This window comes from Gymnoscopelus braueri, assembly GCF_963280865.1.
Source record: "Gymnoscopelus braueri genome assembly, chromosome: 9".
In the NCBI taxonomy this organism is placed as follows: Eukaryota; Metazoa; Chordata; class Actinopteri; order Myctophiformes; family Myctophidae; genus Gymnoscopelus; species Gymnoscopelus braueri.
Genome location: NC_137610.1, coordinates 40,779,805 through 40,807,568, shown reverse-complemented (window position 1 = coordinate 40,807,568; position 27,764 = coordinate 40,779,805). Strand labels below are relative to the sequence as shown.

The 27,764-nt window shown below is 40.4% G+C and overlaps 2 protein-coding genes across 3 annotated transcripts; one reads left to right on the top strand and one right to left on the bottom strand.

Annotated features, from left to right (window-relative positions):
* Positions 1-1,220: 1,220 nt before the first annotated feature.
* Positions 1,221-8,135, top strand: tnnt2d (troponin T2d, cardiac). Its single transcript, XM_080437939.1, has 10 exons — positions 1,221-1,362; positions 1,718-1,742; positions 1,901-1,961; positions 2,710-2,826; positions 3,468-3,545; positions 3,649-3,747; positions 5,085-5,200; positions 5,871-5,961; positions 7,254-7,291; positions 8,039-8,135. The coding sequence occupies exons 1-10, from the start codon at positions 1,302-1,304 to the stop codon at positions 8,079-8,081; spliced, it is 729 nt and encodes a 242-aa protein (XP_080294065.1). The 5' UTR covers positions 1,221-1,301; the 3' UTR covers positions 8,082-8,135.
* dnm1l (dynamin 1-like) lies at positions 7,455-26,619 on the bottom strand. Of its 2 annotated transcripts, XM_080437937.1 has the most exons (19): positions 26,393-26,619; positions 24,533-24,677; positions 20,610-20,656; positions 19,950-20,021; positions 19,790-19,876; positions 19,091-19,253; positions 18,875-18,995; positions 16,574-16,705; positions 15,849-16,055; positions 15,284-15,404; positions 14,903-15,058; positions 13,752-13,841; positions 13,556-13,648; positions 13,400-13,453; positions 12,970-13,029; positions 11,959-12,102; positions 11,432-11,541; positions 10,246-10,405; positions 7,455-9,172 (listed from the first exon to the last, which is right to left on the bottom strand). In XM_080437937.1, the coding sequence occupies exons 1-19, from the start codon at positions 26,492-26,494 to the stop codon at positions 9,116-9,118; spliced, it is 2,121 nt and encodes a 706-aa protein (XP_080294063.1). In that variant the 5' UTR covers positions 26,495-26,619; the 3' UTR covers positions 7,455-9,115. The 2 variants fall into 2 exon arrangements, with proteins under 2 accessions (XP_080294063.1, XP_080294064.1); XM_080437938.1 differs by lacking the exon at positions 12,970-13,029.
* Between the last annotated feature and the right edge of the window lie 1,145 nt (positions 26,620-27,764).

Sequence of the window (27,764 nt, the reverse complement as noted above, 5' to 3'; positions counted from 1 at the left end):
TCTGTCTGTCTCTCTGTCAAGGTTAGAAAGACTTTCCAGTGGATTCCAGTGAGATTGTACATTACATACGTATTTGTAAATGATGTAAATGTTTATTGGTATTAATGATCTAAAAATAATACAAAGTATGTAGGCCTACTGTCGGATAGGATAACCCTTTGTTAGGCTAGAGTGTTACAGCAGCAGAGAGTAAAAAAAACAAGTAGCCTACACAACAATGAACAATAACATACAGCAACAATATATGTGTGCATACAGACACATTTTTCACAGCTAGTGATTGTACTGTTGAATGACATGTAAAGGCTTGCTTGCTATCCTATGCTGTATCATTTTAAATATACACAGTAAAATTCCCAGTGTTAATTTATCCATTTGTAACTCCTGGATTTGGTTACAGTGCATTTGTACACACTCCAAGTTAAATTAACACTCAGGATTCTGCTGTGTAGGCTGACAGAGATCTATTTTCCAGGGTTCATAAAACAAAATGTCTGACACAGAGGAAGTGATGGAGGCGGAAGCTCAGTATGTTACCAACTTTATACTTTTAAGAATGATGATCAAATGTATTTATTCAATAACCACAGTTTATCTAATTCAAACATTTTCTCTATACATAATGGGATATTTTGTCTCTTTTCCACTGCCACTGCTTTAATGAAGGGAGGAAGAAGAAGAAGAAGAAGGTAAGATGACATCTGTAAACAACTGTCATGAATAGTAACACTGTAATTAAATGCGGTGGTGGACAGTAACTAAGTACCTCGGCACCACTGGAACCACTGTGTGTTTTCCGAGTATTAAATAAGGTTGAAATGAAAAAGACATTTACTTATACTGTACTTATGTAAACTTTTTGAGTATCTGTACTTTACTTTACTTTACTTTACTTTACTTTACTTTACTTTACTAGTATTTGTATTTTGGGGATATTTATGACTTTCAGTTCACTACATTTCAAAGACAAATATTGTACTTTTGAAGGGGAAAAGTACTTTATGAATTAAGCACATAAGCCCTATTTCAAATATAATGAAAATAGCCAATGTACAAGCTCAATATGTCGCATTGTGACGCGTTGTGAGCTTGTAGATAGTGAGCTTGTAGATCGTTGTGAGCTTGTAGATCGGCTATTTTCACTATTATTAATATTTTTGAGGATTTCTGTCAAATCTAAAAAAAAAATGGGGGGGGGGACAACTTTCATTTATAGTTAAGTTGTACACAACCCCAGTACTTGAGTTTATACTTTGACTGAGTACTGGGGTTGAGTATTTTGTCCACCACTGATTAATTGTATGTTTTTTGGGTTATCAGTACAAGAGGAAACAACAGAGGAAACAACAGAGGAAACGACAGGTAAAACATATTTTGTAGATTCCATAACCACTTGAACTCTATATAGTTGACCGGGGTCCCTCAGGGGTCTGTACACCTCCTTTTTTCCCTCTACACGAAATCTCTTGAAAATAGCCAATATACAAGCTCACAACCGCAACAACCTCTATACAAGCTCAGGCCGCAAGCCTGCAACGCAATGCGTGGTGAGCTTGTAGATCTGCTATTTCAACCGAATGTTAGCCAATGATGACATACCCAGAATAGGGACGCTATAGGGTTCAAGTGGTCAATTAACACTCCTTTACTCATTTACCATAGTTCCACAAAAAATGCTCTTGATTATCAATTCATTTATGTCTGTTCCTCATCACAGATGAATCAAAGGCCAAGCCCAAGCCGTAAGTTGCGATTCTTTCTTTTCTTTCATTCTTTCTTTCTTTTTTTGTGCAAAGGTCAAGGTACTTTGTTACCCTAAAATATACAAAGCAATTAAACTACCATTGATCATTTCTATATAGGATTGATCATATCACTAGCTTCTCATTCACACCAACAGGTTTATGCCAAATGTTGCGGCACCAAAGATCCCTGGTGATGGAGACAAAGTGGACTTTGATGTGAGCTGATAAACACACACACACACACACACACACACACACACACACACACACACACACACACACACACACACACACACACACACACACACACACACACACACACACACACACACACACACACACACACACACACACACACACACACACACACACACACACACACACACACACACACGTATGTGTGTGCACGCATGCAAACACATATTGTAGCTACTAAAACTCGCGTTGCCTAGTCCTAGCGGCCGAGTTTTCCTTTTCAGATTGTTTATTCGTCACGCTGTACAGACTTTAAAGAGGTAAAAGTACAAAACATGCCTCCTGATGTAGTGGAATTAAATTGTATCAAGTATTTTTTCATGTAAATACTCAAGTAAAAGTACCTCAAAATTTTACTTAAAGCTGCACTATGTAACTTTCCTGTTCTACCCCGGATTTAAACACGAGTCTCCTGAGCAAGTGCTGAGCTAATAGAGCCTGTCTGCTTGCTCAGGGGAGAAATATGATTTTGTCAAAGCACAAACAGGATCTGTGTCAAACCTAGACACAGGATTCTAAATGTCTCAATAGAAGAGCAGGGAAACCAAATACAACCTACCCAATTGTATTAGTTATATTGTATTAACATACTCTACCATTGTATTCACTAAAAACAAGTTACATACTGTAATACAGCTTTAAGTAAAGTATTTGAACAAATGCAATGGTTAGCTACTGACTGCCCCCTATTGGTTCGTGCTGGTACCAGGACATCCACAGGAAGCGTCAGGAGAAGGATCAGGGTGAGCTGCAGTCTCTGATCGAGACTCACTTCCAGCAGAGGAAGAAGGAGGAAGAGGAGCTCATCGCCCTCGTCCAAAGAATCGTGAGTACCAATAATATAGAGCAGTGGTTCTCAAACCTTTTCATGTCAAAGACCCCCAAATTAATACGCATTGGCCGCCGACCCCCATCTGAAAATATTTTGTGCCAGGGACCCTCCATACGAGGTTTGTGTTGTTGCCAACAAGCTGACAATGTGTGAGCTTGCAGATTGGCTATTTTCACTCTGTATGTGAAATACGGCTTGAGTGGTTAATTCATAATGTACTTTTACCCTTCCTAGAAATGTAGTGGAGTCGAAAGTACAATATTTGTCTTTGAAGTGAAAGTCAAGTAAAGTATCCAAAAATCCAGATCCTATATACTCAAGTACAGTACTACTCATTGTAATCTACTTCATTACTGTCCACGACTGTCTAAAACTACAATGGCGCAGAATAAGAAATGCTGTGTGTGTGTGTGTGTGTGTGTGTGTGTGTGTGTGTGTGTGTGTGTGTGTGTGTGTGTGTGTGTGTGTGTGTGTGTGTGTGCGTGTGTGCGTGTGCGGGCGTTTGTCTGTGTGTGTGTGTGTGTGTGTGTTTGCGTGAATGCATGTGCACGTGTGCGCTGGTGTGTGTGTGTGTGTGTGTGTGTGTGTGTGTGTGTGTGTGTGTGTGTGTGTTCATCGTGTGTGTGGCCCTGCAGGACAAGCGGCGTGGTGAGAGAGCAGAGCAGCAGAGGGTTCGTGCTGAGAGAGAGAAAGAGAGGCAGACCAGACAGGCGGTAAGGAGATCTCACCGCACGGGTCTCATCTCACACGCCGACTTGGAGCGTGCAGCTTTCGTTGGTTAAGTGGTTCTTCTTTGCTGGTGTTTTTGGCATACAGGAGGAGAAGGAGAGGAGGGAGCAGGAGGATCACCGTAAGAAGCAGGATGATGACATCAAGAAGAAGAAAGCTCTCACTACCATGACCCATTCACAGAAGGTCAATCAACATCTGCTCCACATCTGTCACGTAGTCAAACCAAACGTCACAGGGAGGAAGCCGATCATTATGTCCAATCACTCAACCACTTGGAGAGATATATTGGTCTGCAGGCACGTGCAAAACTGGGCCGGGCCGAGCCAAGCTTTCTCTCAACCCGGCAGAGATTGAAAGACAGAAAGACAGAGAGAGATGTTCCTTATTAAGGACCTGATTCATTTTTAGTCAACTTTTGCTAGTACTGTAACTTCAGCAATTCTTGCTTGCTAGGGGGCCCCCCCGAACATTTGTCAGTACTGTAATTTCTGCATTTCTTGCTTGCTTGGGGGCCCACCTGGTGGCCACAGGGCCCTAAGTGGCTGCTTAGCTCACTTTAAGCCTCGGGCCGGCCCTGCATGCACATATAGGGCCAACGTAAGAGAAAGAGACCTTTTTTACACTTTACATACAGTACATAACTTATCTCGTTACTTCTCTTTTGTAGCAGTCAAGGCCTTTGCAGACAGGGTGCGATTAGTCAATCAGTTTTTACCGCATGCGAAAAGACGCACAAATCAAACTGGGTTCGATTGAAAAGTAAACGCATCGCCGCACGGTAAATTCGGAGCCGGTGTGCAAGAGGTCATTGAGAACCATGTGTTCATTTAAAAAATGATATTGTCCGTTTTTTCCCGTGCGAAAAATCGCACCCTGTCTGCAAAGGCCTTCACTCTCTGCCCTGCTCCCATTCAATACAGCCTGGGCTACACAGTAAATCCTTAGCATCAATTTAACTCAGAGAGTGTAGAAATAGACCGGCAATGGTCCATGTTTTCCAGGACATGCCTATAGCACATAGGCATGTCCTGAAAAACATGGACTGCCGTTGACATCAAGAAGAATGTCTACCCCAGGCACAGCACATAGATCTGCTATTTTCGGCACGCGACACCGTCATACTACAGACTCTGAGTATAAATTAAGCTTTTTGTGTGAACTTGCTAGGCTCCGTTGACAGGCTGTTTAACAGGTGAATCAGTACGAACACTGGTGTCCTGCATGATAAGAGTCCAAATTTGCACCATGCATCCAAAAGGCAGTCCCCCACTTGGGTTGGGGAGATGAGATATTGCAACTTCTGAGCTTCAGGCAGTACTAGGCTACTTGAAACATTTTCTATCGATTAGTCACTCCATGGAGACTTGAATTCATGGATATTTTTTAGTTTTTGTCACATTCCTAAGCCAATAATTCTCCATGGGGTGACTAATAGAAGAAAATATTTATTTGGGGTGAACTATCCCTTTAACCTGTTTCAGTCCTGTTCACGTTTTTCTCTTCACATTTGACCACCACAGGGTGGTGAGGGTAGGAAGGGAGCCAAGAAGCAAACAGAGAGGGAGAAGAAGAAGAAGATCCTGACCGACCGCAGGAAACCCCTCAGTATCGATCATCTGAACGAGGACAAACTCAAGTATGTCATGCAGTCAAATGTTACAGTTAACCACACCATGTGTCCACTGTCCAGTGGAGGGAAGTAACTAAGTACATTTATTCTAGTACTGTACTCTACTGTACTTTTGAGATATTTTTTTATTTACTTGAGTATTTCCATTATGTCCATCTTAGGCAAATATTGTACTTTTTACTGCCTTACAAGTATTGATGTTTAGCTACAAGTTACTTTGTAGATTTAGATAATTAAAATACATGACACACTAATGAAAGGTTCAATGTACACTGTAAACCCCTGAGTTTGAGTCAATTTGTACACTGTTATATTAACACTGTGTAATGTATTATGCTGTATATACTAAAGCTTCAATCTGTAAGCCTTTTGTCCATTTTCTCCCTCTCCCAAGACAGGTCATTTCAACAATGTCCGAACTACATTAAAGATGGTTCAAATAACATTATTGATAGTTGGTGTCCTACCCAGGGTTTAGATTTCTCAATGGAAGAGGGAGACCACCTCCAACCACTACAGATGTGCTATAGTTATATTCTGATGATATAATCTACCTTATAGATTGGTTCAAATAACATTGTATTCATTCAAATTGTGCCAGATTGGAGCTTTAGCACAAATAGGCTTGTAATATGACACACATTGGACACCGAATTGTTTTGTTTGTTTGTTTTAGGGACAAGGCCACTGAGATGTGGAACTGGATGATGGAACTGGAGGCAGAGAAGTTTGACTTCACTGAGAAACTCAAGCTACAGAAATATGATGTAAGTGAAGACGACACATAACTCCCATGAAATTGATCACCTTCAGTCATTACACACATCTGTGACACACAGTGACCTCTGCAACTTGCTACGTTTCCCAAACAATGGCTGCCTTAGAACCACGTAAATGGAAGGACCACGGTTTGTTCAAAATGAGAACATTATGGGTCGCTATTAATTAGTATTACATTGTTCTCCAGTCCAGGTCTCTCATGTATGTCTCCTCTAATGGTACATTTGTCTTAGTTTTATGTTAAGTCTATATCCCCACACCTTGCCTCATATAGCATAATTGCCTAACTCATATTTTGAAGGTTTTCAGGAAAGAAGAAATGAACAAATATATTTTTTTGGGGACTAAAAATACTCATTTTGCCTAAGTCATGTTTATCTCCAAGAGAAACCAAACCAGAACTCAGAGCAGATCAGTCTTGACCTGCTGATTCATCCTGCCTTATTGCCTATGTTCTCAGCCTATCAGAATGCTTGTTATAGTATTCAAAATCATTTCAGCCCAAGTCAAAAAGTTAGCCCCATAGCATAATTGCCCAAGTAATTTGTTTAATGTAGCAAGCGGGCCTGGAATTTTGTCATTTTAGGGGCAAGGCCACTTGGCCTTATTGTTTTTTAGGGCACAAAGGCCAAATGCCAGGGCAGGATGGCCATTAAATGAAACAAGATTTTAGTCCATTGAAAGAATTGAATTTAAGGGTCAAGGATGACCTAATGACACAACTGATGACACTAATCAAAGTCACTGGATTGGTTTAAAGATGGGGACTCAGGGGAGTTAGGAATTCAGAATCTCAATAAAAGACACTGGTGTCTACATGACAAGAAAGAGAGAGGAGAAAGTGGTAGTCACCTGGGGCATTAAGGCCACTGTGGCCTCCGGGCATGCCAATTTTGAGGGGCACAAGGCCAAACTGAGGGCCTCGGAACGACACCCATGGCCTTAGTGGCCTCCCTGAAATTCCTGCCCTGGTAACAAGCATTCTGATAGGCTGAGGACATGGGCAACAAGGCACAATGAAGCAGCAGTGTTAGGAGAGTAGTAAAAGTAGGAGTAGTTAGTCAGAAATGTCAATTTGGCCCAAAAAATACGTAGGCAATTATGCTATGAGGCTAACGATGTGTGACGGTGGAGAAACGGGGTATGACACCTTCTGGAAACTTGGGACTATAGTTATGCACAGAGCCTTTTGTATCAACGGATTTCAGATTCTTGGGTTCCTGGTCAGATTCTTAAATGGACTTGAATGATTTAGTCATGCTTTTCTGTATCTTTACAGATTAATCAGCTTCTTGCTCGTGTCCGGGACCACCAGAGGTAAGCACAAGAGGCCAAAAATATTCTACATCTAGACCTTGCCAACATTGACAAAAGAGTTTATGAAAGCAGGCTAGTGGTTACGTCTGCCATCTCCATTTGCCTCCCTCATTACTACTTCTAATCTCCATTAAGACCATGGTCATGAATGAATCAGAGGTCATTAAGGATCCACTTTTTTATTTGAACACATTCTTCAAATGCAAAAAGAAAAGAAAAGCAAAAACAATACTGTATCAAAGCAAAGAATGACCATGACATTCCACAAGGCTAATAATCAATCTGAAACCATGTCCACTGTTGGCATCATACCTTGTTCACGCTCAACACTTCATCCATTCGTATGTGTGAATGTTTGCATTGCACATTGCATGCAGTCTGCGCTGCATGGTAGTTCTCAATGCATTTTCAAGGAGGACCAGACAGAAATGTGTGTGGGTGCAATACAAATTATAGTATAGTGACAGTCTGAAATTGTAGCAATACATGACACAAGGATGCCTTTTGGTTTATGGAGGATTTTCCCTTTCCACATCAACACGGCCCAAAATAAATAAAACCCTGTTCACCGGTGACAGCACTGACAAAACAACATAAAGCATTATACATACTCTCACCCAAACCATTAGTCATTTTGACCCCCCAGGCACCCCAGTGTTAAGTGCTGCTACTGAGTGACTTCCTCTGGTGCGAATAAGCTGTACAATGCGTGGCTTGAACATTGACCATTTCTGGTGCTCTTTACAGCGCAAAAGGCCGTGGAAAAGGCAAGATGGGCCGGGTAAGGTAAAGCAGATACCGGACAGGTGCAGGACAGACAATGACTCAGTCCGGGGATCGTCGGCCCAAGTGTCTCTTATGTGTGTTCATGTGTATATGCTCTTATGTAGCCCAACATTTCTGTGCTGGGCTATGTGTCAAACAACATCAATGTATCAAATAAATGAATCATTAAAGATACTGTGTTGCCTTTCTGTAATTCCATACCGATTGTCTTATTAAAAGTTGCAGTGTGATTTTGTCTAAGTACCTTACCCTGCCATTTAGCTGCTAGTTAGTACATTGACTACTCATAAAACACCAAGCTGAACAGCATCCAGAATTATTCAGCAAGTGCATTTTGAATAAAGTAGTAGGATGGGAGACCTCACAGTTATAAGTATATTGCGATATCATACAGAACAAGTACAGGACATGTAATCAAAATGACAACTGAAATTAGTCTGTTTTAGCTTTGTTACTCATCATGGAAGCTGAAAATAATTTAATTACACCTGTAACTTGAGACAATAAACTTGAAGGTGAAGGAAGAATGCATTGACAACAGAACACTAACAGCATGTGGCTATGGCAGAGTAGTTCAGCTTACTGGTATAAACAATACAAATAACCTAAAAGGGTGGAAACATTTCTCAAGAAATATCCTCAGCACTCACATTATGTCATATACTCTTAACAGGAAAACGAAAATGAAAAAAGCATGAACACGTAGCATTCAAAGATCCAAAATATTTAATCTAGTCGGTTTGTCTGTAAATCTACAATATGGACAAACATTCCTCAGTTGAACCCCACATGGTGAAGCTTAATGTACTTACTGTACTACTTACATACAAGATGTGTGCATGTGCTATGCAGATGGCGGAGGCTGGGATTATTGATATGTGCTGCCTTGATGATGTACCTCAAGTCCATATTGTACATAAAACTATATTTCCATAATACACACATGTTGACACCAGTGCATGTTGCGGGTTTGAGTCTCGGTGGACTGGGACGCTGGGAGATCATGTAGGAGGGGGACAGGAGACGGCAAGATCGTCCTCACCATAAATGAGTTTCTCTGATCTCTGCGATTACCTGGCTGGCTTTCTGCAACGCCTGGGGACAAGAATGAAATAGAACCGAGTGAACACAAATACATCACAGTTGTACATTCACTATAACCATCATACTTGGAGTTAATTTGGCTGCATACTGAATGTACAGTATTCGTAACCACTTTCAACCTGGAGCCCCTATTCTGGGCAGGTCAATATAGGAAAAATAAAAAAGATAATTATTCTTTAATTTTTACGGTGTGGCTCTTGAAGAGGCTAGCCGTCTATATGCGGCTAGAGGGTCTGTGGTTGTGTGTGTGTGTATTTCTGTAGCTAATCTAGCAAACTGCTGGACTGATGCACGTCAAACTTTGTACGCACGCTGCCAGTAGGCCACTGTGGTATGTCCACAATTTATTTTTAAACATTCAATAATTTTAAACAATAGTGAAAATCTCTGAATTACAAGCTCAAAACGCCTTACAGTGCAGTGTGCGCTTGTAGATCAGATGTTTTCACGCGACACTGGCGTACAACAAAGTATAAAATAGAGCTCAAGTAGTTCATTCTTGCGCTCGAAAATAGAGTCCAAGAGGGAAGCATGCACATCTCAAAAGAAATTGGTGCTGAAAAAGAAATACATTCAATGGAGAAGAAGGGAAGTCCGCACACTGTTCTGTAGCTCCCAGTAGAAAGGTTTTATTAAGACGACACCGTTTCGACTCTTGTGGGTCTTCGTCAGGCAACAGTGTGCGGACTTCCCTTCTTCTTCATAGTTGCACTTAGCAGTAAAAAAAATCACACCCAGTGTGAAGTGGGCGGTGTCTTGCTAGCTAATCACAATACTGAATGGAGTCAGTATTGTCACTTAAAAGAATAATGTGTTTTTTTTAATACCCTTTCCACCCACAATGTGTGATTCACTTAAAAAAAACACATTGCATAGTCCTATTTATAGGGCTATGCACATGTGTCATGTTTCCCTAGCCAATCACAGTCCTGAATAGACTGTGATTGGCCAATCACGGTGCAGGGTTAGGGGTGTACACTGGTGGCCAATCACAGCGCAGGATTTGGTGTGCAAATATTCAAACCTCACATATAGGGGCGGTTTCACCGCCCAAAAATGGTTACCTTGAGCATGTCTGCGGCCTCGTTGCGTCTCTGGGCCATGTCCTCAGACTCTGTGAGGAGGTCATCCAGCAGGCCTGACTTGTAGAGCTTACCCACTAGCTCACTCTGCATGCAGTCCTTCACATGGTTGACCAGGAAGTGCATCACTGCCTTGGGGACGCTGGAGTTCAAGCGAAGAGGGACCCAGGAGGAGGAAGAAGAAGACAACAAAAGGGGGAAAGGGCAATCAATACATTACAGATGGGTTTTTTTTACCTCTGAAAATTAAAAAACACAGGTATAAGAGAAAAGGGGAAAAAATTAAATAAAAACATATGTTCATACTGTGCCAGTAATGTTTTTAAAGTAAAAAGACGGTGCTCAGGAGCCGAGATACAGCCTTTTTCAGTAATAAGTTTAACAAGAAGTGAATGGAGCAGCAAATCTTCGGATCACAATATCTTGGGTTCTGAGCATTCTTTTCCAAAAAGATATTTTTTTAATAAAAAAAAAAACTCGGGATAACTCCTTCTTGGCACTGAGGGCATTCAGAAAAAACTTGTGATAACTCGTTTTTGGCACTCAGAGAGTTAAGATAATAAGTTGGATGTTATCTCACTGTTCCGTTACGGTTATGGTGGCTGATCCCAAAAACTCAACAGTAGTCAAACTCCTTTTCACATAGGTCAGAATAAGCCTCTTGCTCGCACGTGAAAATAGAGTGAAAAAGGCATCGCATCGAAGAAACCCAAAGTAATGGAGAAAGAAAATAATCACAATCAGGAGACGAAAAATATGTAAAAAGACATTGCTACAAATGAACTTGCCAATAGGGGTCACTGTTAATACTATTTAAAATAAAATAATACATCTGAACTCAACTGCCCTGAGAGCAGAACACTCACATTTAAGCAACAATCTGGGGGTGACTTTAATATCATAAAACGTTATTTTAACCAATCCGTATGATAATACAATATAAGCACATGTAGTCACTTACTGGTTCACAATGTCAGTGATTTGAAACAGACGGCACAATGGATTGGACACTAGATGCACCGCTATTCTTATTGTAGTTCTGACACTGCAATTACCTCTCTCCATCGGGAGAGGGAAACAATGGACATGAAACTTACTGACTGTACCTTTAAAATAATTATAGTGGTGGACAATGGTGGTAGATGCATAAGGGGATAAAGGTGTGTACCTATCCTGGATGTTTTTCCGTACGATGAGGAAGTAGGACTTAATGAGCCTCTCGATGACTTCGCAGTCCCTCTGCTCCCGAGCAGACAGCTTCCGGGTGACTGGCACAGGCTGGAAATACAACCATAACCAATCTAATTCATTAAAGACTGAAGAAATATGACAGAGCAGACAGGAATGTGACCAGGAAGGCAGCGAAGTGTAAAACTACAACAGGAGAACCGTCATAAAATCCCTGTTTGGAGGTGTGTTATAACTGTGTGCTATAACTCTCTGTGTCAAGGTCGTTGTTTATAAAGTATCTTACTTCATAATTGTATTATCACTGGTATGGGAATAATGGGTCATCAAAACCAAACACAACTACAACAATAAATGTATAACTTTAAAACCGTTCAAAACTCAAGGGGGCTGGTGGAGTTCACACCCCAACTTTAACATCAGTGTGCATGCTCACATAATTAGCATTGTAGTCGTAGCGCTTGGTGTGCCTTTAAACATGTGTACCAAGGCCTGGAGAGTACCCACCACATCTAGCAGGTTTATAGCGTGGCCGGATCTGGTGGCCCTGTCTAGAGGCATACCGTCCTCTCCCTTCTTCAGCATGCCCCTCCAGGTGCCGGTTCCCCCATCCACCTGTTCACCGCCGCTCTGGGAGCCTCCTGCTCCTGCCTGCAGGGAGGAACGGATGGAAGGGCGCCAGTCAGATACAGTATCTGACTTGCCATGCATTTGAGCGATGCACTGGCACAAGGTGCACACATAGACAGGCAGTGACGAAAATACGTTTCGGGGAGGGATTCATAAAATAAAAGACAAATGAGTAGGCAATCAAATAGCGCTGTGACACAGGCCCTCTTTGATTTCATTGGAGAGATGTTATTTTCAACATGTTGCTTATTTATAGTCTTCATTCTTGGCTCCAATGGCTCCAGTGTTGATCTCGGACTTCAATGTGGCCAGCATCTGGTGTCAGTCAACTATGAAATCTCTATGATGTATGACTCCAAATGTGGGCAAGTTTTAAGTCTGATCAGAGCACCGTTGACTTCCATTATAAAATAAAAAAGTACAAAAACACGTGAAAAATAAGAATTAGTAGAGGTACTTCAATCTGTGGCCTACGGGCAGTGTGCTCATGAAATTTAGCGCTGAATAGTTCCAGCGGTTTCCGAGGTCAACTCCGGACATACAGACACACAGACCATCTTATAGACGGCACAAAGACAGCATGCAATGGACAGATACACAGCAAAATCTTCAGTGTTAATTAATCCATTTGTAACCGGCCCATTTGGTTACATTTGTACACTCAGAGTTAATTTAACATTGAGGATTTTACAGTGAACGGTCCAACAAGGCCTTCATGAGAGAGTATGGTTATAAAGTTACAAAACAAGTGTTAGCTGCATGGAGAAAATCACAGGAATATGAACTATGTGTAGGAAGGGGTTGAAGGTTCTAGTTAGGCTGGGCTGGGGCAGCAAGACAAGTGTGGGTGGGGTGACCATGCCATCAGCAGGCAGTGAGGGCACACACCTGGGTGGCCTCCCCCTCAGGGGAAGAAGGCGCAGTGGGGGAGTAACCTGGGTCCTTAGACTAGAGAGAGAGAGAGAGAGAGAAAAGGAGGAAGAGAGGGGTGGACGGAGAACTAAAGAGCTTTATATATTTCGTTGCGTGCATTGTCGCGCACCGAAAATACCTGATCTACAAGCACACGATGTGTCGCGCTGCGAAGGCCTGCTATTTTCGGTGCGCTACACTAGCCCAAGTATAAATCCAGCTTAACAGGAACTAAAAGCAGAGGCAGGGACGCGCACGTGTCTCATTTACAGTAGGTCGAGAAAGTGTCCCCATAAGTTTGCTGATTAAATAAACAATTGAAAAAAGTCTTTGAAATCTTGTTAGCTTGGAGAAAAGAGAGCAGAGAAGAACAGGGAGGGGAGGAGAGGAGAGATCCTGACAGTACCTTTTCTCTGGGGACAGCAGAGGGCATGTCTCTCATTCTGTTGCGTCGCTGCTCCTGTGAAAAATTAGTGCAATGCAGTTATACACTGGCCAACAGCAGAGTTGCTCAACTGTACGTTTCCCTCAGTGAATATGTGGAATGAGGTTAAATTCTTACTTCTATGTTATTGTTCATGACACCACAGGCGTCAGCAAAATCTGGATGCTTGGTGTTGATATAGGCAAGCTCAATTGCTACCAGATTATGAACCTGAAAAACAAAAAACAAATAAAAAAGATACAATCGATTTGAGCCCAGAAAGCATCCATTAACAATACCCAGGCATCTTGAGGGTAAACAAACAGGGACTGACCATGTCATTGGTGACTGGTAGTCTTTTCCTTAGCAGGGAAGTGACCACTTCTACGATAGCATCGTGGAGCTTTGGAAACCTCAGCAACTCCTGCAGGGACCAACAAAAGGTATCACCAGAATAAAGTGTACAGTGCACAGAAAAAAGCATTTCATCTACCCGTTCTATTGTATGCAGTTTAACACCACATGAAATCAAAGCAACAATTTCCTTCAATCTTAATGGTAGGCCAATCGCTAAATGTGGTGAACAAAGTTACATATTTGGGAATGACTTACAGTATGTGATGATGACGATGTGCAGCGCCAGTGTTGCCAATTGTATGCACCAATAGGCTAGCATGCAAATTTCAGTACAGATGATGTTAAAACAGCTGTTTTATAGCCTACTGTACTCAGAGTCTTGCTTAAACTCCTAAGATGGAAAAGTCCAAGTCATACGTTTGCGACTAGTATGTTCCCACCTTTCATGCTGTATTGAGGAATTTCATGTACAAATTGATGTCTGCAATTATTGATTCCAAAAAACTATGGTCTTTGGCTGATCCTACATTGAGCGACAAGATAAAATATATTCCTCCTGTATCTGGAAACATTGGAACATGTTTGCATTTTTTGGACCCATGTGTGTCAACAAATAAAGATGAATTGAATCCTGCCGTCAGGTTTCTCTGGGCCATGATAAATTCATAACTTCATATTTTATGAAACACCTTTGTGCTGTCTCTATGGTAACCAAACTGAGCAAACTGACATCTGTTTGTGTTGACAAAAAGGGAAATGGCAACCAACGATGTTATGATGCATCCATCTATGCCGTCTACATGCAGACACTACCTAATCTGCTCTGCTAATAACTCTTTGAAGCCATCCATCTTAACAATATTTGCGTATTGTTGTCATTTCCATAACAGACTGCACTTGGTCATGCTAACCAATCTTATTATACAACCTTTCATTTTTCTTGAGGTGTGCAACAGCTTGAGAAGGTCTTCTGAGACACGTTTTTTCCCTTTGAGATCACTTGTCTTAAAAAGCTTAAAATGACCTTAACAGTGGAAGCCTTTCAGAGAGCAGTGTGTTGGTGAAGGGTGTCTAAAAATGTCTAATAACGATTGTGTGCGTGTGTGTGTGTGTGTGTGTGTGTCCTACCTGCGTGCTGTAGTTGCTGCAGTGTTGAATAATTCTCTGCATCTCCTCGTGCACCAGCTCCACACAGCGCAGACTGGGTTCTTCTAATCGTTTCACTTGCCTCTTCACCAGCAGCTCAAACGACACTTCAGGCACAAATAAAGCAGGCCTTGGACCCTGCACACACAAACTCCATTAACCCACAACTATCTTTGACTCAAGTGAACCAGTGAAACTGTTAACTGTTAATTTTCACTTAAGATGTAATCTAAAACAGTGGTTCCCTAACTTTTCCATACAAAGGACCCCCAAATAGTCATAGAATATGGCTAATGTCAAAAAAAGTGAAAATATTGATTTTTATGTTTGTTTCAGTTCATTTCCGTTGCAACGCTAACTCACCGTTGCGTTTCTTATCGCTGTGAGCACATCTATAGTTGTCAGACCGCCCAGAGGATCTACGGATTCCAGCGTGCGTCCAAATGTCTCGTGGAAGATATAACAGATTCTTGCTCCACCACATCTAAGAAGAAGAAGAAGAATTCAGAAAGGGCCATTCAATGAGTCAGAACTTGTCTTTGTATTTGACATTTCCTGAGACCAATAGCACTAGCTCAGTGGGGTCCCGGGGGGGGTATTCCAGGGGGTCCTCAGCAAAATGCTTTAACACAGCATCACGATAATTTAAACACTTTATCCATTTATACGTTGGCTATTCAAAAATAGCAGATCTACAAGCTCACAGCGTGTCACTGCGGGCTTGTACATCTGCTAAAAAAATATTTAAATGTTGTCATTTTTTAAACACAAATCTTCTATTCTGGGAGTCCAGGTCTATCTGAAAATATTCTGCGAAATACATTTTCGGGGTTTCCTTGCCATGAAAAGGTTTGAGAACCACTGCACTAGCTCCCCTCAGTGGTCTATGAAGGTGCATGCATGCAGCAATCAGGGTTGCGTAACTCACAGTTCAGCTGTCTCGATGTACTTGGCTGTGCCCTCTATCGTGTGACAGTATTCTGCGGCAAACTTGGTGATGAGTTGCAGCAGGGTGGAACTCTTGTCCTCTACGGGTTCACCGTAGCTGCCCATGAGGGACTGGTACTGGGCTGCCAGCACGTTGATCCGAGTCTTCAGCTCAGGAAGACAATCTCTGATGTGGTGCATGAGTAACCTGGCGCGAGGAAAGAAACAAGAGTTCACTTTTAATCAATTATAGATATAATGTGTAGATGGACGTATATTGATCCCAAGGGAAATTCAGTTGTCATAGCAGCACCACAGTAATGATTAAACAAAAGGTACAGACAAGGGAAGAGAACAATTACAGAATAAGTAGAAATACTAGTAAAAGTAGGGTAACAGTTAACATCCAACCTGGCCCAGTCAGGGTGTATAGTGTATAGGCCACTAGTGGGTGGAAATAGAGGCTTAGTTAATGTGTGCTTTATCACAAATAAAATGGTACATAAATAAGACTTAAAAACCTAGTGACTGACCTGGCCACCTGCATTTGGACTGACCGGACATAAATAAACATAATGTGGATCAATATGTACATATTGTATAGTCATGAGATATAAATAAATATAAATCTAGGCACAGGTATGTTCAGTATTTATTTTATTTATCAGTAGTTCTGAGTGAGAGAACTGAAAAGTGAAAGAGTTTTAATTACATTGTTCACCCTACCTGTTCAATGTTCTGGCCAGATATTTGGTTCCATTTCTGTTTGCAAGCGAGGGGTACTTCTTCTGCAGGAAGGCATATTCATCACGAATGGAATCTGTCACCGACTTCTTGTTGTTGATGTCCAGCTGACTCCTAGGAGGTGGGTATCATCAAAACCAATGCAGATGAGTCATCCCTGACAGTCAATTATGCTTAATTTATGCATGGTGATGCCGAAAATAACAGATCTACAAGCTCACAGTGGCTGCGGGTACATGGACAGTTTCATTCGGAATGAATACACTTCTATTCGGAATGAATGAATGGATGAATTCATTCAGAATAGAAATGCTCATGTAAACACCTCAATTGGAATAGAATATTCCATTCCAGTCTGACCCGAATGAATTTTCATTCGGGTTAGGAGGGGTGGTATAGACCGTTTGAATCGGGATATACCAATCGGAATTGACCATGTAAACACTTTATTCCAAACACTCCTCTCTGTTTGGAATACATGCATTACTTTGCGCATGTCAGTGCTTAGTAGTGCTGTCAGAATTGTCCAAAAATGACCTATCAAATCTCTAATTCGGCCACGGTCGCTCCTGCGGGATAAAATGAATGATTCTATAGCGTCATTTAATAAGCCTGTAATGGTTAAGCCCAGACTTGTCCAGGAGAATGGACGCTCCGAGGATTGCTGGCCTAGGCTACACTTATATGGATCTTTTTCTAAACGGGTATTTTAGGCCTCAGTTTTTAAAAAGAATCCCTGGCCACATGACAAAGATTTTTTTTATAAATCCCTGTCCACACGTAAACGCAGAAACGCATTGATCAGCTGCAAGTTTCAATTTTAAATCAGATTTTACATTTATTTTATATATGAGGGGCCAAATACGTATACATTTTTAATCACATGTTAAGGCCCAATACTGCAATAGCTGCATTGTTTTAATAGCATACGTGAACAAAAATAAATGAAAACAACATTATTAGGGCGCAGCTGCAGCGAAAACAGATGAGTTTTACTTAATCAATTCATTACATGGGCAGTCGGAACGGTCGTCCCAAAACACCACGCCCCACGCACCTTTTGAGCGGGCCATCCACGGCCGCTCCATGGTCGCTGGATTTTGACCCGGGGCGATTGTGTTTTAGGGCGACAGACCCCGCATTCACCCGTGTGCGCACCACGCGCTACTCGGCGCAGTAAGAGGGTTTTCAAAGCTTTTTCATAATAATACAAGAAAAAACGTGACACTCGGTATAATGAGTAGCTTATACTTTCTACTTAAGTATATTTTGATGCCAATACTTTTGTACTTTTGCCATAAATGAGCGTGCCTTGTTTCATAGACTCTCTCTCTCCATTTATTATTATAATGACCATGAGCGGTCCGGTGTTTACATTATGTATTATTATTTATTATTATAATGACCATGTGCGAATGCGCGATGACGTCATCGTACCTACATGAGAAATGTGACAAATAGTATAGGCTAGCCTACGTGTCTGGTACCAATACAAAAAAAGAAACTGGTCTGAACTTGTAGATCTGCTACTTTTGCATTAAAACGGCGATAACAAAGGAACACAGGCTTGTACCGCATACAACGCTGCCTGGCCAGGAGTCGGTGCGTTGCTTACCGGCCTGTCTACGAGGCCGGTACGCCGCCGCGGAGGCACAAGGGGGCTATTGCCTCCTCCCATGCCCACCAGGGGAAGCCCTGCTCCGGGTAGTGGCCCCTGGTCCATGCCCGGGCGTAGGAGGGAACCACTTTGCGCATGTCAAAAGTTATATTCCGAATGAATGCTTTGGTCATGTAAACGAGGAATACTTTTATTCAGGTCCCATGTAAACAGGTGAGTGGATCAGATTCCTCTATTCGGAATGAGTTCATTCGGAATGAATTCATTCGGAATGAATACATGATGGTCCATGTACCCGCAGCCATTGAGTCACAGATGCAACGCGACTTGGGAGCTATAGATATAGGCTTTTGTTGTACCCCCTATCCTTCTATCTATCGTTTCATGAATGAATGAATGCCTTTACTGCAGACTCATGGTCCACAGAAAACAAACAATTACACCAACATACAAAAAAGGACATAGTCCAAACAAAAGAAACAGTCCAAACAAACCTCATTTGAGAGATATAGTACACAGAGTAGTAGTAGTAATATATAATAGTAATAATAATAATAATAAGCATGTCCCCTTTAGTTGTTATTTGCTACAGTAAATGTGCACATACATGGAATTTGTCCTGTGCATTAATAAGTCGACTGTTACCCGTTCGGGGTGTTTCATACCTGTTGACAACACCGATGAGACCCAGTTTGACAGGGATAACTCTGCCCATCAGTACATCCATGGCATCTGTGCCAGCATCCATCAAATCAAGTTTAGTCACCACTGCTAATGTCCGCCTTCCTAAACATGATACAAAATTATTATTTTTTAAAGAGCGAAAAGAAAACAAACCTAAATGAAACCAAAGCAACGGAAAATAGAGGAGGGATGTTTACCATCGGGGTCAACCTCACGGGCCACCTTCAGGGCCTCGGAGGTGGCCATGTCTGTGTTGGCAGCGGTCACAGCCAGGATAATGCAGTTGGGGTTGGCGATGTACTTCAGGATCAGCTCTTTGATCTGGAACTCAATGTCTTTGGGTTGGTCTCCCACTGGAACCTGTTTGGACACACACACAGTTACAGATACTTTAATCAATGAATGTACAGTCTACAGTTAGTCCATAGTTAGGCCTGTCACAATTATTCCATAATCATCCAATCACAATTATTTGAGATAATCGCAATTATTTTTGCATAATCGTTTCCATGTAGAAAGATTTTCACACATTTTTAAATATTAAAAAAAGCTTACGTGTCACAAAGTGACGCGTTGTAAGCTTGTAGATCTGCTATTTCTGCTATTTTTACATGTATAAAATTATTAAATAATGAAGTCAATATATTTTTTTTATATATTTAAGTGATTTGTCATATCTGCCCTATATACTCTCATATCAATTTTTGATTACGAAGCATAAAAGGCAAACAGAAATTATTTTTATTCATGTGTTCCAACGTTCAATGCCAAACACACAATTAAATTGTTAATCGCAATTATTTGAGTGAGAATTAATCGTCAACTTAAATTTGTAATTATGACAGCCCTATCCATAGTAGTCCAAATTCTATACAAGTCACTGGTCTTTGCATTACCTTTGTAATCCCAGGCAGATCCACCAACGTCAGGTTCACTACGTGTGGTGAGAAGATCTTCAGGTGAATGGGCTCATCGCTGATCCCCTACAACAGAAAACCATTAGATCTCTGTCGTCATCTGATTAGCGTTGTCTCGCCATGTGGCTAATTAGCATACCTTGTTGTTTCCAGACATTCGTTCGGTTTCTGCTTCAATTTCTTGCCTGATCTCATCAAATTCTGTGTATATCTGAGGGAAAAAAAAGACAATTTGTGCTATTTTTTTATATTCTGCACAACTTTTAAATATTTTACGATTTACACCAATAATAACATGCCCAAAATAGGGCCGGCCAGGTAGAAAGTGGTTATTTGCATAAAGTATTGGCACTCAAACATTGCCAAGTGTGATCAATGAGACTAAATCAGGCAGTCACTTTTCTGAAACGTCCTGCAAACAGAATAACACATCATCATGGGACCGTACCAACACATCATAAGGTATTCTTTGTTTAGACTCTGATTGACTACTGTACTGTACTGTACTTGGGACACTGAAGCAGAGAAAAGCCATGATTCCCTCGTGAGGACATTAGCCCTAGAGAAAATCCACAGTTATATTTTTAGCTACTGAGGTGCTGAGCACTTAATTTGATAACAGATTGTACAAGTTCCTGTCGATTCACATACTCCAGAAAACCACAATCGTGCCTCTGGCAGCTACTCCATGGCTGCCAATGAATCAATACAATATTATACACTGAGCAGGTTTCATTATCTGAGCTGGGTTATCAAATATTCAGAGGTTTCTATTCATAGACGTGGTCAGTAAACCTACCTTATTTTTTGTGTGTAGAAATTTGCCCCATTCCTCTCCTTCGATGCCTGTAAAAAACAAATAAGGAAAAAAAAGGAAAGGAATCAGGAATCTTTCATCCTGGGAAGGTGTCAGTTATTGCTTGTTTGACATTATGTAGCTTTGAGATCAGATGTGATTGATTATAACTGTCGTCATGTTAAATGTCTCAGCTGGGATGGGAACGTACTTTTTAGGCCAGAAAGCAATCCACAGCCAAGGATATGAATAAACAACAAAGCTTTATATATAGCCCAACACTAATGGAAAATAGCATCAACTGTGGAAAGTCTTAAAGGACAGGCCCAACCAGGTCTAACCGAGTCTAAAACTAAAAGTAAACGCTAAAAATGATTTCAACTGCAATCAGCCGAGCTACACAACTAAGGAAACAAAAACAAAAGGGTGGAATCTGTTAGTCAGTTAGTTAAAAGTGGAGTTTGTTTAAGCGAATTGGAATCACGGTGAAGCGCTTAATTATCATGACTTTCAAAACTCCATGGTCATTTTCAAACTGAAGACAATTTCTTTGATTGATTCAGTTAAATTGTTCAACTGACTTTGAATTAAACAGAGACCAGCCTTATGGGGGATGAATGCATGACGAGCTGAATTATGCTAAGCCACAATGCTGGGTAGCTTAATTAAGCCATTAAGACCGGGAACGCATCTGTTTAACCACTTTATCCATATTTTATACTTTGGCTATTCAAAAATAGAAGATCTACAAGCTCATAGCGCAGCACAGAGTGCCGTGGTAAGTTTGTAAATCTGCCATTTTTTTCCCCAACTCTGGAAAATTTGTGCAAATCTTTGAATATATATGTTTTTTAAAGCGAACATTTTTAACTCAAATCCCCCCCCCCCCCCCCATCTCAAAATATTGTGTTCCAGGGCCGGCCCCCAGAAGCAAAGATTTGAGTTAAAAATTTATATTCAAAGATTTGCAACCAGATTTGACATTTTAGATTTATTTCGCTATTCAAAAATAGCAGATCTACAAGCTTATAACACTGCACTGAGTGCCGTGCTATGAGCATATAGATCTGCTATTTTTGAATAGCGAAATAAATCTAAAATGTCACAGAAGCGTTCCTGGGTTGAATGGGTTAAGGCAACACAAATAAGTGACAAAATGGGCATAAGAAAGGGAAGCTGCTAAATGTAGAGACAATAGACGGCAAGGAAAAGGAGACCTCTGTAAAGGTGTCCATTTTTCCTGGAATTGGAGTCTGTGGTTCAGGAGAGATGAGAGGAGAATGGCGTTAGCTTGGCTAAGCTGCAGCTCTCTGGCACAGCACACTGCAGCAATGCAGTCCTTTGTAATCAAGGAGCCATTCCCAGATCATTTTAAGATTTCTTTGGCTATTAACACATTGGGTGCCAGAGGTTTATTAAAATATTATACTTTGAGTGCCAGGACTTTTTAAACATTTTGAACCTTTTTCAAGTAGTCACAAAATATTTTCAGTGATCACCGTCCTCACGGTGATCCCCTCATTACACACATACAGGTCTCGTACAATCGGGGGGAAAAAATTTAAAACATTCGGAAATCCATTCCATAGTTGCAGCCAGTTGAAAATAGTTAAATTAACATTGTAAAAAAAAAAAGTGCACAGGAGCCGAGATACAGGTTTTTGAAGTCATAAGTTAACCAGGAGGTGGATTGGAGTCTAAATCTTGTAGGAGTGATATTTCCTGTTGTTGTGAAGGAAAAAAAAAAAAAAAAAAAAACGTATATATACGGTTTTGGCACTCAACGTTAGTATGCGCAAAACCGTATATATACGGTTTTGGCACCCAATGTGTTAAAAAAGCAGATATACAAGCTCATAGCGCCGGTGCCACGCTATGAGCTTGTAGATTTGCTATTTTTGGGAAAAATCATGAAAATGTGTGCAAATCTTTAAATATGTATTTTTAAGGCGAACATTTGTAACTCAAATCTTTGCTTCTGGGGTGGGGGGGGGGGGGGGGGGGGGTCCCTGGAACAAAGCATTTTGAGATGGGGGGGTCTGTGGCAAAATACATATCTAAAAATGTTTTCTAAATGCTAACAGTATGTTGCTATATCAGTGGTGCTCCAACCTTTCCATGTCAAGGAAAACCCCCATCTCAAAATATGTTCCAGGGACCCCCAGAAGCACAGATCGGAGTTAAAAATGTTCGCTTTAAAACATAGCTTATATATATATATATATATATATATATATATATATATATATATATATATATATATATATATATATATATATATATATATATATATATGTTCAAAGATTTGCACAATTTTTTTCACGATTAAAAAAAACAAAACATCTACAAGCTCAAAGCGCTATGAGCTTGTATATCTGCTATTTTTAAATAGCCAAAGAAATCTCAAAATGACACAGATGCGTTCCTGGTCTTGATGGATTAAAGGTTTTCAGCTGCTGGGTACGTCACCAGCACTCTCCTGTACTGTACAGTAGATGCAAGATATTGCTGACGTAGCATGAATCATTGCAGCTGCACTTCTACATCATGCTTTGTGACTGTATTCACCTTATTTCATTTTCAATATGCCCAAAGCAACACATTTTGGCCTAGTGCTATATGGACAAAATCAAATATCATGGTATGTTTTAACAAATACCTTGATATCGATATTGTGACCATAATATTGTGATGATAATATCAATTAACTTTTTTTTTAAATTGGAGAAGGTCCACAAGCTTACAAAGTTTTGCATCGTGAGCTTGTAGATCGGCTATTTTTGAAAATCTTTGGCAATCTTTTAAAGTATAAAATAAGAGATATATAAGTGATTAACACCAGGAGAAAAGACAACACTTATGCCATATCATATTACAATATCCAAAATTCCAGGCGATATCCAGGTTTAGCCTGCACCAAATCCCTGCTCCAAAACAAAAACCTGATTATAGGGGCGCCAATGGACGAGTGGTTAAGGTGCATACCACATAATATAGGCTCTAATACAGCGAGACGTGGGTTCGATTCCCGAGCCCGTCAACCTTTGACGCTTGTCACTCCCTGTGTCTCTCTCCCGGTTTCCTGTCAGTCTCCACTATCCAAATAAGGCAGAAAAGTCCCAAAAATATCTTTTAAAAAAACCTGATTATCCATAAAATGCTAGAATCAAACCAAACAGGCCAAGTCAAATGAATTAACCCCAACCTTATTATACACATATCTGGAAACAAATGGTTTCATGGTACTGTAGATTGATTTAACCCATTAAGACCGGGAACGCATCTGTGTCATTTTAGATTTATTTGGCTATTCAAAAATAGCAGATATACAAGCTTGTAGATCTGTTATTTTTTTGAAAAATCGTGAAAATGTGTGCAAATCTTAGAATATGTATGTATACATTTTTAACTCAAATCTTTGCTTCTGGGGGTCCCTGGAACAAAATATTTTGAGATGGGGGGTCCGCAGACAAATACATATCATTATGGGGGTCCTTGACATGAAAAAGTTTGAGAACCACTGATATTATAGCTTAACTTAAGTTTTTTAAAAAAAAATTAGGATTTAGAAGACATTTGTAGAATCCCTAGCAGCAAAGATTGAGTTTAAAATGTTCGCTTTAAAAATATATATATTTTCAAAGATTAGCACAAATTCAATCTACAAGCTATGAGCTTGTATATCTGCCATTTCTGAATAGCCCAAAGTATAAAATAATGGCTAAAAATCTAAAATGACACAGTATGCGTTCCCAGATTGAATGGGTTAAGGTCTCCCCAGGAACTTTCACTATTTTACCAGCCAAATAGGGCTTTTTTCTGCCAGCATTCGGCCAGTGAATGTTTCCCATATTACAAACAGAAGCCTCCACAGCAGCCAGCAATAGGCGGAAACAGCAGGCGCAAAGACTTGTTGTTGTCGTTACCATTCTCCTCGGCGGTTTTCCTGCGGTCCTCTGGGTCTATGTGTACCAGCTGAAGGATGAGAGGCCTTCGGGTAACGACGCCAGTACCGCGTGGTAGGAGGTCTTTGCCAACCAGGCTCTCTAGCACAGAACTCTTCCCACTGCTCTGTAAACACAACAATGAAAGGTTACAAACTTACTAACACAAATATGAAAGCTACAGTGAGTACAGTATGTATGACTCATTCAGCCATGTTCATAATACATAGCATGGGACACTCCTTCCATGGGTGTTGTTCATTTCATGTTGGGTTTCACAAGTGGGAAGTAGTAACACCCCGGTCCTCCAGAGAAATGGCATGGAAAAACTTTTCACGTAGCCTGGCGGGATTTCCCTTTAATCGACCGGTAATTAAGATAAGGCTTGTTTGTCTGCATATGCAGTTCTAGTGTGTTTTTAGCTAGTGTAGTGGACTGTGGCACGCAATAATATAATAAGGGTTGGGGAGCTTCCTCCCGACATGGACGCATGCACAGAGACATGGCATCTGAAATGTCCTGTGGCTGGCCCATACCATGTCACTCTATTTACAACCTCAGGCGTCTGTCAAAACATCTAAAACACAGGGACCTGTAAATGTACACTGTATTGCTTAATGTATTTCTATGTTTACTAAATTAATGAAGCATGGCAATGGCATAATCAAGCTGCATGAGAAAGGAACTAGACAGGTTCCCCCCGGGCCTGTCTGCCTGTGGTGTGAATGGAAAACAATGAAGTCAACACAAATGTCTGGTTTCTGAATAGCCATCATATACATTTTCTAGAAAGAACTACTAGCTGTTGAACAGGAGTCAGGACAGTTAGTTAGAGAGTGTGTGTGTGTGTGTGTGTGTGTGTGTGTGTGTGTGTGTGTGTGTGTGTGTGTGTGTGTGTGTGTGTAATACAAATGATGAGATATCTCTCTGTGGCCAATCTAAGGTAGCAAATTGCTGTGGGTTTCATTTTGAGGAAACTAATGTCAGATAATGTCATTATAACTGACATGGGATTCTCTCTCAGTCATGGTAGCCAAAATATTGCTTTAACACCATGAACATACATAGCCAAAACTATAGTCATCTTTAGGGTAAACCGATCAAAAGTTGATATGGTTGTTGGATGTTTGTATACCCAGTGGTGGAAAGTAACTAAGTACATTTACTCAAGACAAGTACTGTACTTAAGTACACTTTGTTTTGAGGTATTGTTTACTTTACTGTAGTGTTTCCAATTTTCTGTCATTTTTCATTCTACTCCACTACATCTCAAGAGGCAAATATTATACTTTTACTCCGCTATAATTACTTGAAAACTTTAGTTACTACTAGCTACTTTGTAGATTTAGATTATTATTACAAAACATTCATTACCCACTTCAGCCCTATATACATTTTTTACACATTTTATACATTTGAAAAGGGACATTCTGCATAAGGAGTACTTTCTACTTTTAGTAGTTAAAGTATATTCTGATACCAATATTTTTGTACTTTTACTCAAGTACATTTTTTATTTCGGACTTTTACTTGTAACAGAGTATTTCTACATTACACTATTAATACTTATACTTGAGTAAAGAAAAATGTAATACACTGATTAACTGACATGGGATTGTTTCTCATGGTAGCCAAAATATGGCTTAAACACCATGAACATGGATAGCCAAAACTAGTCAACTTCAGGATAAACCAATCAAAATGTGATACGGTTGTTGGATGCTTGTAGAATGAAAATGGTTGCGTCTGAAGCTGAAATGTGAAACTGAAGGATAATTTAAGAGTCAATGAGCTGAGCAAGCAGCAGGTTAGCCTCGGTTAGCTTGCTATCTAGGTTCCTACCTGGGTTCCAACAACAGCTATCTGCGGTAGCTGGATGATATCCGCACCGACTGTATTAAATACATCTTGTAGTTTGTTTATGACGGGTATGAGGGCCTCCATAGCTGTGGTTTAAATAGGTACCCGTCAATAAACTGACTACTAACCACTCACTACCACCCAGCTATAAGAAGCAGCAGCTCGGGTACAAAGTCATTCAATGTCCCCCTCAAGGCTCCAAGCGTTGCTCTAAATACAGCCAACAACTGCGCACAAAATAAATCACCGTTGCATTGTGGGAGTTTGAGTTCAACCTAACCTAAAGGTTCACCTACTCTATGGCAGGGGTCAGCAACCTTTTTGAGATGAAGTGCCATTTGTTTTATTTTGTTGATGAGTCAGTGTGCCATCATATTGGTTTAATTATGTCACCACATAAAAATGTAATATTTCCAACAGAACTCGATTGTCCATATGCTGTACATAACAACCTTTATTTATTTGTAATCGATTCATCTATTTTAACGATCATTATTAGACAATAACCCCACCTCTCCCAGACTCCCTCCCCAGTCAGAGTTCAGTGTTTGAATGAATGTGGAATGATGTGCAGGATGTAATTTGCATAGATAAAGATATGAGGGGACTTCGTTTAATTGACCACATTTTTTTTACTATTTTATTTTAAAAGAAAAAAAACTCTTTCACACTTATGCCAGTGTGCCAGTGATCGCCCTCCCCTGTGCCAATGTTGGCACCAGTGCCTAAGGTTGCCTACCCCTGCTCTATGGGTTCACCCACATACTCAGCCAAACTGATGTTGCGTTCATTCAGTATATAATAAATCAATAACATAATATAATGTAATATCAATTATATTATAGCCTAATATAATAATATACCTACACACATTGGCTATACATTACATAATGTAAAAAGAATTTCACACATAATAGTTGTAAAGTAGACAATATTTCAACAAACATTTTGGCAATATGCCTTTATGTATTAGTTCTTTCTTGTATGATACATATATGGTACATTGACGATGGGGTCCAAGTTTGAGTCCAAGGTATCAAGGATCTGTTTTCAATGTAAATACATATGACAAACAGATTTGCATAAAATTAAAAGCAAAGTGTAAAAATTGGCAAATTTCAAATAGCCAAAGTATAAAATAGGTCTTAAAGGTAGGGGAAGTTATTTTCTTTGGTTAAAGTAAGTGTTCATTTGCTCTATATTCAGATAGATTGCTATTGAGTGTTTGTTCAGTAACAGGAGTGTCTCTCCAGCTCTTTATTAAACAGAAAATGCATTTTCAGGTCAGGATACCAATTGTATCCAATCGGGATAGAGAACTCAGACAGGATACAGATTAAACAACTGAAATTGG

What these genes read in the sequence shown, in the direction of transcription:
- tnnt2d (XM_080437939.1), top strand. Translation starts at nt 1,302, where the DNA reads ATGTTTTTTGGGTTATCAGTACAAGAGGAAACAACAGAGGAAACAACA. An exon ending in AGAGGCAGACCAGACAGGCG is followed by an intron (nt 3,546 to 3,648) that starts GTAAGGAGATCT and finishes TTTGGCATACAG; the next exon opens with GAGGAGAAGGAGAGGAGGGA. An exon ending in CGTGTCCGGGACCACCAGAG is followed by an intron (nt 7,292 to 8,038) that starts GTAAGCACAAGA and finishes TGCTCTTTACAG; the next exon opens with CGCAAAAGGCCGTGGAAAAG.
- dnm1l (XM_080437937.1), bottom strand. Translation starts at nt 26,494, where the DNA reads ATGGAGGCCCTCATACCCGTCATAAACAAACTACAAGATGTATTTAAT. An exon ending in CTGGCCAGAACATTGAACAG is followed by an intron (nt 16,056 to 16,573) that starts GTAGGGTGAACA and finishes TCCTCGCGCCAG; the next exon opens with GTTACTCATGCACCACATCA. An exon ending in GCAGCAACTACAGCACGCAG is followed by an intron (nt 13,842 to 14,902) that starts GTAGGACACACA and finishes TGGTCCCTGCAG; the next exon opens with GAGTTGCTGAGGTTTCCAAA.